Source organism: Aethina tumida, chromosome 3, assembly GCF_024364675.1.
Source record: "Aethina tumida isolate Nest 87 chromosome 3, icAetTumi1.1, whole genome shotgun sequence".
In the NCBI taxonomy this organism is placed as follows: Eukaryota; Metazoa; Arthropoda; class Insecta; order Coleoptera; family Nitidulidae; genus Aethina; species Aethina tumida.
The window spans coordinates 9,717,919-9,727,758 of record NC_065437.1 but is presented as its reverse complement, the minus strand read 5'-3'; the positions used below and the strand labels follow the sequence as shown (position 1 = coordinate 9,727,758).

At 33.8% G+C, this 9,840-nt stretch overlaps 3 protein-coding genes across 4 annotated transcripts; 1 reads left to right on the top strand and 2 right to left on the bottom strand.

The window, feature by feature from the left end:
* Positions 1 to 225: 225 nt before the first annotated feature.
* Positions 226 to 2,112, bottom strand: LOC109608560 (26S proteasome non-ATPase regulatory subunit 4). 2 transcript variants are annotated; one of them, XM_020025004.2, is made up of 6 exons: positions 1,984 to 2,112; positions 1,709 to 1,849; positions 1,356 to 1,467; positions 1,094 to 1,300; positions 597 to 1,050; positions 226 to 540 (listed from the first exon to the last, which is right to left on the bottom strand). In XM_020025004.2, exons 1-6 carry the CDS (start codon positions 2,007 to 2,009, stop codon positions 332 to 334), a joined length of 1,149 nt encoding a protein of 382 aa, XP_019880563.1. In that variant the 5' UTR covers positions 2,010 to 2,112; the 3' UTR covers positions 226 to 331. The 2 variants fall into 2 exon arrangements, with proteins under 2 accessions (XP_019880563.1, XP_019880566.1); XM_020025007.2 differs by having other exon boundaries at positions 597 to 1,029.
* Positions 2,113 to 2,373: 261 nt separating this feature from the next.
* Positions 2,374 to 4,571, top strand: LOC109608569 (F-box only protein 9). Its single transcript, XM_020025015.2, has 8 exons — positions 2,374 to 2,644; positions 2,804 to 2,863; positions 2,917 to 3,220; positions 3,270 to 3,415; positions 3,469 to 3,632; positions 3,684 to 3,875; positions 3,931 to 4,171; positions 4,226 to 4,571. Exons 1-8 carry the CDS (start codon positions 2,642 to 2,644, stop codon positions 4,415 to 4,417), a joined length of 1,302 nt encoding a protein of 433 aa, XP_019880574.1. The 5' UTR covers positions 2,374 to 2,641; the 3' UTR covers positions 4,418 to 4,571.
* Positions 4,572 to 5,320: 749 nt separating this feature from the next.
* Positions 5,321 to 9,571, bottom strand: LOC109608546 (progestin and adipoQ receptor family member 4). Its single transcript, XM_020024988.2, has 4 exons — positions 8,975 to 9,571; positions 6,062 to 6,280; positions 5,768 to 6,009; positions 5,321 to 5,708 (listed from the first exon to the last, which is right to left on the bottom strand). Exons 1-4 carry the CDS (start codon positions 9,201 to 9,203, stop codon positions 5,511 to 5,513), a joined length of 888 nt encoding a protein of 295 aa, XP_019880547.1. The 5' UTR covers positions 9,204 to 9,571; the 3' UTR covers positions 5,321 to 5,510.
* Between the last annotated feature and the right edge of the window lie 269 nt (positions 9,572 to 9,840).

Below are 9,840 nucleotides of genomic sequence, written 5' to 3'. Positions count from 1 at the left end.
ATTGAAGTAGTCATATCTGTGATATACAAAAGCATAATTTTTTTTAACAAGCTTTTAATAAACATGAAAATAATGAAGACTATTAATAAACATAAAAATAATGAAAACTTTATGTTTAATAGAAATATTATAAATATAATAGTTAAATAACAGAAAAATAACATTAAGTTATTTTGAATATTGGATTGTTTTTATTTAAAATTAAATGATTAAATAATAACACAGTGTAATTGAATTATTTATTTATTACGGGTGTCCACTAAAATATGAGAAACTGCTCTTAAATTTATATTAAAGAAAAAAATATAAAAATGTAACCTTATAACATAATTTACTTCTTCTGTTTATCATCCTTATCTTCTTTCTTCTTATCCTTAAGATTTCCTACGGCTTGACGAATAGCCTCAGACGACGGGTCGACGCCGGGTAAATTTTCTAAAACGCTCTGCAAAAACGCTGGATCATTCATTACTTCCGTATAGTCCTCATCCGCCTCCACTTCCATTGGTTCATCTTTAGTTGCGGACGCCGAAGATTCTTCTGAAAACCAATTTACGTTAATTAACATAATTTTATTTATAACCAAAAATACGTACGAGCATCTTGCATGGACATCTGCATGGCAAAAGCGATCTGTTCGTCCTCTGTCATATTGGCGAAATCAACCGGCACTCTACTCGTAGTGGTTTCGCCGCCCTCTTCCATCGACATGGCCAAAGCCTTCTCCAGCATCGCTTCTTCACTCGGCTCTTCTTTGATGGGCGCCGCTTTGGTGCCGGCCTCCGCAGAAGACGCCTCCTGGGCCCTCCTAGCCTCGTCCTCTTGGCGCTGGCGTTGCTCCTCCATCGACACGCGCAGCGCCAAGGCCAATTCGGGATCCTCGTTGGGGTCAACGCCAAATTCAAAACCGACGCCGCCAAGACCAGCGCCTCCGCTTCCGTCCTCTCCTTGAATTATTGGGGAGGAAATGAGGGCATCTGATAGATGAGGACCCGGCGGTACCGTCACTAAATGGCTGCCGCTGCCGTCCTGCAAACCAAAATATTTACTCTGAGTTTTTATTGGGGACAGGGGGGAATGCTTGACTACTTACTTTGCCATTAAGAGTATTGACAAAGGAGGTTAGGACTTCTGAGTTTATTGTATCTTCGCCAAAACTAATTATGTCGACGTTCACTTTCTCCTTTTTCAGTTTCTTCGCCAGTTTTACCAGTTCTTTTTCCTCACTAGCTACAGGGCTGCCCACAAAGACAACAATGCGCATCTTGTGGTTTTTACCTTGTCGATGTTTCAGTGCCAGCTGTAACATGTATTTTGTTAATTTACTCAGCATTATATTAAAATAGTATTCTTACATGGGCAATTCTAATTCCAGTATGTAAATTGATATCTCCATTAGGTGTCACTTGGTGCAATTTGGACAAAATGCGGCCCACATCACTTGTCAATGTAGCAAGAACTTCCACACTAAAAAATAAATATTAAATTTTAAAATAAATAAAATAATGAGCATCATATAGATTTGTCTTTATAATTGCCTAAAAGAATTTGTTTTCATAAGTTTTTATATGGTGTGTTTTGACTAAATACTATAAAACATCAAAAACAAAGAAAAAAAATTTGTTCTTATAATAATTACAAAGAATATATTTAATAAGACAAACTTTTATAAATACAAATATATAGTAAAATTGATGATACGACTTACTTGGCAAGAGTGAGAAGTCCTACATTGTTTTCAGGATTAGATCTGGTTTTGGAGTGGCATACCAGATTTACTGCATCTTGTTGCGCTTGCAATCTCGTCGGAACGAAGTCTCCATTTCGCATGAAGTCGCTGTTATCAACACTGCAAGAACATACACAATTTTCATTCACGGTTCTATTAAATCTGTAATGATATTAGCAAGTCATCATGGAAGTAAGGTTAATAGGAGAAATTATGGGGTTTTACAATATCCAATTTAGTTAAATGTCAATTACCATATCATTGTACTTTCGAGTACCATGGTGAAAATGTTTTTTGCTAAATATCTTATACAAAACGGAAAGAAAGTTAAACTTTAGATTTTTGACGTTTTGTTTTGCACAATCAACACAACTTGACGTACAACCAGGATTGCCAACTGAATCTAATTCTCCATTAAATGTATATACACTGTTATTATTTGACTATTCATAAAAGATACTTTCACTTATTACAATAAATTGTTATATAATTATTGAAAATAAATCGATAATTTAGAATTTCAAACTTTAACATAAATAAATAGGCAAACAGCATTACATGTCAATCACCCCTCAAACATTACAAGATGAAAACATATTTTCTATAAATAGAATTTCTTTTATGTAACAATAAACAATCAAATTCGTTTAACATTGACGTAAAAGTGTTCGAATAAACCGACAAAACAAATTTTGGTCAGTCAAAAAAGATTTATCTAATGGGAACAAGTCGCACGGGTTCAAAACATTACCGATTTGGTTAAATAATTAAACAAGGATTATTCCTGTTTTCGAAACATGGATGACAAGGTTTACTGCAAAAATAATTCAAAAACCAGAATTATTTACAGGTACTCTGACCGTGAGCTATTTTCATTTGTAATAGAACAATAAATATATCCAGTCAATTACAATGGTAAGTTATTTTTCAAATATTACGAAATTCCAGTTAGAATTAAGTTGATAAAACATATTGTCATTGAAGATATGGGATGAGACTTTATCATATCATATTGTATTTGTTCTATTGTATCTACATTATATTCAAAACTGTCATCATATTTTACAATTCTAGAATGAACCAGAAGAATGTTCAAACTCTTCAGATGAAGAGCATTCTTCAACATCCAACCAGGTACCAAAACAATCTAAATTATACCTCTAAATATTAACTGGAATCAATTTCAGCCAGTTCAAGATGTGCTAGCAGAATTCAGAGAAAAGTGGCAAAAAGAACTGAGAATTTCTCCCAAACATACTGTCACACCAACCAAAGCCAATAAAGAGATACAAGATGAGATAATATCAACCTCAAGTGACATAGAAGAGCAAGCAAGAAAACTGTTCCTGAAAGGTGTTGAAATGGAGAGATCTGGAAAATTGTATGAAGCTATACAGTTTTATAGGAGAGCAGTGCAAATTGTGCCAGACATTGAGTTTCGTTTGGAACCACCCAAGATCACTCCTAAAGAACAGCCTCCTTCAGTTGAAGGCAAGTACTGTTTGTCTTATGAAAGATTTTATTAAATTTACACTTTCAGAAAGCCCCAGTGTAACTATAGAATCAGATGAACCTTCAGACATTGACTCTGATGAGGAAGAGATAGAAGAAGGAAAACTGTTGCCCAGAATCCAAAAAAAGTTGGCCAAATCTCCAACAATCTGTTACCCACATTTTGAACATGTTGTATGTATTAATACAATTAAAATGTAATTTATGACTTTAATTATGTATTTTAGGGCACTCATATATCACAGCTGCCAATTGAAATTATTTTTTTAATTCTCAGATGGTTGGTTTCAAATGACTTGGATCTAAAATCATTGGAATCATTCTCTGGTGTTTGTAGAGGTTTTTATCTCTGTGCCAGAGATTCAGAAATATGGAGATTGGCTTGTTTAAGGTTGTTGTTGAATTATGTAATTTAAGTTTATTACTAATATGTTTTTTAAAGGGTTTGGGGCTTAAATTGTGGATGTAGTCCAGGTTCATATGGAACTTGGAGGAACATGTTTATAGAAAGAGGCAGAGTACAATTTAATGGCTGTTATATCAGTAAAACTACTTATATAAGACATGGAGAAAACAGTTTCCAGGATCAATTCTACAGGCCCTGGTATATTGTTGCTTACTTTAGATATTTAAGGTAAATAATTGTCTAGTTTATTTATAAGAAATTGTCTATTTATTCTTTGTAATAGGTTTTTCCCAGACGGGAAAGTTCTCTTTCTGACAACAGCTGAAGAACCAGCTCAGTCAGTGGGTCATCTCAAGTACAAGAACGCCAAAAACCCGGTTCTTACAGGGTATTACAGAATAAAAGACGACAAAGTCACTCTGATTGTGCAAAAAATGAACGACAAAACTGGACAAACCTTTAAGCGGAACAAACGCAAAGATAAGGATAACATGTACGAAACTGCTGAACAAACATTTCACATGGTAATTCTTTGGTAAATTTATAAACCATTCAGTACATAATACGTTTTCTTCCAGGAATTGCAGATTAAAAATCACCGTCAAAAGAGACACATGCAGTTGATTTGGACTCACTATTCAATTTACACAAGAAATGTTCTGGGTCATGAGAGTACCTGTAACTTTGACATTGTACCAAGCACGTTTCCCCCTTTGTGGTTCTCACGTGTAAAAAGTTACACGACCGAGTCTGAAAGTCCTTTACAATAAATGTATATTTTTCTATATATTTTAGTAAAAAACCCCGTTGTTCCTTTGTTAACTATTTGATGATTTATTTCGTTTTTTGAAAACTGGTTTACACAAATTTGTTAATGCCGGTTGAGTTATTTACTCAATGTATATAATAAATGTTTTTAATTCAGTAAGGCATATTTTTATTTAATCCTTTAATAAAAAATAAAACTATTGGTAGGTTTGTAGTTTAACTTATATTTATTGATTGAACTGTACAATCTTATAGATAATAAAAAGAGGTTTGTCATAAAAATATTTTGCCCCAATCAGTTACTGAAAGGCTAAATAATTAGAACCGCCGTAAAGTGGGTCCTATATTATTGCTACCTCAATTATGAAGAACTATTAGTAACTAGGACAATTAAATGCTTCAATTTATTTTAACATTTAAATTTATCATTATTAATTGACTTTAAATTGTTTTTTTTTGCTGATAATTTTTATATTTTCTTTTATATACAACAGAATACGTTAAAAATATTTTTTATAAAAGTTATCATGTACTACATACATTTTACTAAATATATTAGGAGAGTTAAATCAACAATTGTCCTAGTTAGCGTATTTACTTGTTTCATAATTGAGAAATCACAAGCAATCGTATATTTCAACAAATTTTTAAATTGAGAAAAGTATTAGGCATATATATATTTAATTTTAATGTTTGGAATGTGTCCTATTTTAGGCTTGTGGTCTGTTATATACAATAAGTAATTTAGGTATACTTTTGTATGCCTGAAGTCTGATTGTGAAAGTGGTTTGTTGCATAGCTTTCAATTTTATCGAGAATAGCAAAAGTACTTAAAATTTAGTAAATTCTGGTCCGACTCTGTACATTCGTTCTAAACCTACATAATAACAATAATAAAAACAGAGTTCAGAGTAAATATTTAATACGAATAATAAAACCTTATGCGAAATGGATTTGCTAAAGTCGTGCGCGCATTTGACACATGTTAAGACTCGATTTACATATAAGTTTTTTTCAGTTTTTTGTACATTATTGCGTAATAAATTTGTTATAAAACTCTAATGATTTGCGATTGTAGCCGAAAGACGGACGCCATCAAAGGGCCGCGTTGCAATTCACCCTCGACATCCACGTCAGGTCTTTCATTGTGGCGATGTGCATCGAATAAACGGCCGCCACAACAAGGATATGCATTATGTTATGCGAGTTCCAGCACATGTCCAGCGAACCCGGGAACCACTTCTCAGGAATGTGCATCGCTCCTATCGCTCCCCCAAATATAGACACCACATCCTAATAACCAAGAAATTCATCAAATGATATTATTACTGTGTAGTGGAAGTGGGGCTTACTTGTAACAGGACATGTGTGAAAGCTGCAGGATCACCGCCCCCATAGCTGGTAAGTCGAAGGCACCACATGCATATCCTCAGCAAGAACGGGAACAGGAAACACAATCTTCGATCCCATGGACACAGGGCCGTCAAAGCTTTATATAACGTGTATAAACTTAGTACACTATACGAAAGAATTATTAATGATCGTAAAAAGTACGGAAGGCAATATACTGTTGCCGTCACCATGGGCATAGCACCTGAAATAAATTATATTAAGTCGTAAATTTTAGATTACATAAATCATCTTACCGAAACTTTGACTAATCCAAATGCCCAACATGTCCATCTGCAGTAATTTGTAGTAGATGTTTTCGCCGCGTTCTAGATTCATGAAAACGTGATAAAAGAAGCTTCCAATCCACGGACACAAAATGCCTGCAATGTGACACCAAACGAGGAAACGAAGATGCGTGTAAGACCATGGAAGTAATTGAGGCACGGTGACGAGTATATAAACGATAGGGATGGCTGAAAAATAGAAGTATTTATTAGACTCAAATATGGGTTAAATAATGATTAGTCAAGACGTGTGTGTTACGATTGAAGTTAATCCAAGCATAATTAAAATTTATAGATCCATGGAACTATTTCTGGGTATATAAAAGGTAAGTAAATAAATTTCATCAATAAATTGACAAACGATGACGATGAGATGATTAATTATTAATTTCAGATGCGCAGTTCCTTCATTCCCAACAAGATATTAATAAGTAGTGCAGTGTTTCATTATTCCTAGCAAGAACATGAAGATACGCCAATTAATTAAAAGTGTTTTCTTTTCGGTGAGTTAATATTTTCTTTTGTAAAGGATGGTCAATAAAATTTGATGAAAATCAAATTATTTAACCTATACTTATAATACTTCAAAATATTAAAATTGAATCAAATTGTAATTGAATATGTATAATCAACATATTTTTAATAAATAAGGAAATTATATTTGTTGAAATAACTCATTTTATGTAAAAATCGATTAATGTATGAATGTGTTAATATTTAATGAGTTTCGGAAATCCTGCATGTGACATATATTATCAGTTGAAAATCTATACACCTCACTAATTGAATCGTATGAATATTGATTGTTAATATTATTTTATAAATTATAATATTAGTTTATTAATTATTAATAACCGTAATAATGTTTATTATATATTTATATTATGTAGCTCATTATGATAAAACAGAGCATGCGTAGTCCACAATAGTTGATCTCGTTGCCATCTGCGCATGCGCAGTTACTACCCGACCAGTGACATTTGCAAGCAAACGTCGCAAAGTTTTTTAAAATGAGTCTTCGAAATGCCGACGTTGAAATTTTGCAAACTCTACCTAGCACTTACATAGAATTACAAAAACTAAGAGACAAACTCTATTCGGAACATCATGTCTACGTAAAACATTGCATACACATGAATTTGAAAGTTCCTTCGGTTAGTAATCTGACACCAGTTATGCAGATGATTTTGTTCGTGAAGTACAAAATGGGCCTGATCGATCCGGAATTGTGTGCCGAAACTGGAAAACCAATGACTACGGAGATGAAGTTCACCAGATTGTTGTTCCAGAAGGAACTGCTCAAAGTCTTCAAGGAAGAACTCAATATAATCGATCAATCATGGGAACTTTATAGAATGGTTACGTCGTTCCGACAACTTCAACCCGATCGAGATTTCGAAGAGGAGTTCCTCGGTAATTTCCGCAGATTCAAGACCAATCGCCCGATCGGTCCAACAGATACCGGGGGCATGGATGGTCAGTCTCTGCGCGAACGCGTCGACAAGTTGGAACGTTTCTTTGGCTCGGCTGGGAAATTTTTCGAACGACATTACGACATAGATGACGATGGCTATAGGGCCCCGCCAGTTGGATGTTTGCCTTGGAGCGTCAGATTCGACATCCAATTTATGAGGAGCATTGTATATGACGTAATGTACGGGGACATGTGGTGCAACCATCGCACCGACTACAAGCTTTACATTTGCAGTGTCCCCGTGACAACAAACATGACAACGAAGTCGATGACCACGTTCAAAATCAGCGACGAGGTTAGGAGGATTGTGAAGTACTTGAGGATGCTGATCATAAGAATGTTGACGGGGTTGTTGAGTTACTCGCAGGACGAGCTCAGAACTAAGGTTCAGAACATTATGGAAAAACGTCCTAGAAGTATTAATTCGGAGATGCCGTTCACTTTGAAAATTGCCTGTTTCGAAAACCTCGAGTCGTGTGGCTTTGGGTGGCGCACAAAGAATCTTTTAATCAATACACCTGATTATTAATTTGTTTAACTTTGGTATTTTATGAAATTTCCCAGGGAGTATCCAATAAAGAAGAGAACATTAAAAGTTTCTTTTAACATTCGTTTATATATTATTGTCTCTGACATATTTGCTTATTTATATCTTTAGGAAAACTACTAAACTTTATTTAAAACATACAATTTTTTTGAGCTGCTTGCGATGAATCGTTTGGAATTAGAAACTTAAATTTTAAAATTAAATCTGCCGAAATATACAGTAGGAAAAGCGTTTGACACGCCTGAATCTAGAGGGAGAAATCATGCTCGACAGAGAGAGCAGAAGTTAGTCACCTAGCGGGAGACAGTGATATCTCCCTCAAGATTCAGATAGATCAAATTCTTTTGGTACTGTATAATATTCTTTCACAAACACACTAGACCTTATAGATAGATCATTCTCTATTATTTTTAACATAAAAAGAAAAAAATTTGTTATGACGTAATTGCATTAAAAGTATCAATTAATATAAAATATGTTGTAAAAAATATTTTATTAAGGCAGATTTCTATAGTTATAATTTATCTACCATTAATTGAGAGCAATTGATCATATTATGATCACAAAAATATAAATTATAAATAATATGATTTTAATCATTATTATCGTCATTGTATTATTATTATTTTAAAGATTTATTTTTTCAAATATTTTATAACTTGTTTTTTACTGTTATAAAATCCCACGGAACATAATAATAGACTTTAGTACCTTAAATTGTAATTAGGTATAAGGTATAGTGTAAATAAAATATTCTACATGAAATTATTAATTGCCAAGCAGGATTTAAAAAAGAGTACAACAAATCTAGGTATAAGCGGCAAACTTGTTCTAATTGAAAGCCAAAAACAAACCTAATTACCATGGGTCAAGATGTTCAACGTTTCATTGTGGATATAAAACATACTATTTACACAACCCCACACTGACAATAGCGGTCTGTATCCCGTGTGGATGTACGGATTAAACTGTAAATATTTTGGCATGTCCTTCCAAAGTAGCAACTTGAATTTTTTGTTCGGCTCATTCTCCTGGCATTCGTTTTTGGCGGTCTGATTGCGTTGCCGCATCTCCGATTTTGATTCGGTCATCGTTTCTCCAATTTAATTCTGGATGAATTTATTTTGGCATAATCCGCGGATCACCGGCTCATAGAAATTCTGGTTGGAGGTACGGAGTAACACAGTGACATTGTTTTGCACACGGTAGCTGACTGAACGCGCAACTCATGCCAGAGCTGCCGGACTACGAAAATTATTGATTGCGAACTGCAAAGGTCTTAATCTAATTTTAAAACCCACATCTTTCAAGGGCAGTGTGTTAGGTACAATAATTTTGATTTACTTCAACAAACGCTGACAATTGTCACTGTCCAAATTTGATTTTGAGTCGCGTTGACAAATATACACGGCGAATCTTCAACAACTCACGTAATATTTTTTTTATTATTTTTTTAATTAACTACACATAAAAATTTTGTGGGCACTATAACATGTTATGTATAATCCTTAAACTCATATATTCACATTATCTAATCTCAAAATATTTAGTAATGGGCACAGATCATGTGATGACACGTCGATAAGAATAATATTGCTGATACAGCCAAATTTCATATACAGTGTGGCTGATTTGAAAGCGGGACACCTTCATAAAATGTGTATTTTTTGACCGATTTTAACAATTGCAAAGCATAAAAATATGTATTACTGAAAATATACACCAAAT

What these genes read in the sequence shown, in the direction of transcription:
- LOC109608546 (XM_020024988.2), bottom strand. Translation starts at nt 9,203, where the DNA reads ATGACCGAATCAAAATCGGAGATGCGGCAACGCAATCAGACCGCCAAA. An exon ending in GTTGAACATCTTGACCCATG is followed by an intron (nt 6,281 to 8,974) that starts GTAATTAGGTTT and finishes TCTATTTTTCAG; the next exon opens with CCATCCCTATCGTTTATATA. An exon ending in TTGGATTAGTCAAAGTTTCG is followed by an intron (nt 6,010 to 6,061) that starts GTAAGATGATTT and finishes AATTTATTTCAG; the next exon opens with GTGCTATGCCCATGGTGACG.
- LOC109608569 (XM_020025015.2), top strand. An exon ending in ACAGCCTCCTTCAGTTGAAG is followed by an intron (nt 3,221 to 3,269) that starts GCAAGTACTGTT and finishes TTACACTTTCAG; the next exon opens with AAAGCCCCAGTGTAACTATA. An exon ending in ACCCACATTTTGAACATGTT is followed by an intron (nt 3,416 to 3,468) that starts GTATGTATTAAT and finishes TATGTATTTTAG; the next exon opens with GGCACTCATATATCACAGCT.
- LOC109608560 (XM_020025004.2), bottom strand. Translation starts at nt 2,009, where the DNA reads ATGGTACTCGAAAGTACAATGATATG. An exon ending in TCAATACTCTTAATGGCAAA is followed by an intron (nt 1,051 to 1,093) that starts GTAAGTAGTCAA and finishes ATAAAAACTCAG; the next exon opens with AGTAAATATTTTGGTTTGCA. An exon ending in GATGTCCATGCAAGATGCTC is followed by an intron (nt 541 to 596) that starts GTACGTATTTTT and finishes ATTGGTTTTCAG; the next exon opens with AAGAATCTTCGGCGTCCGCA.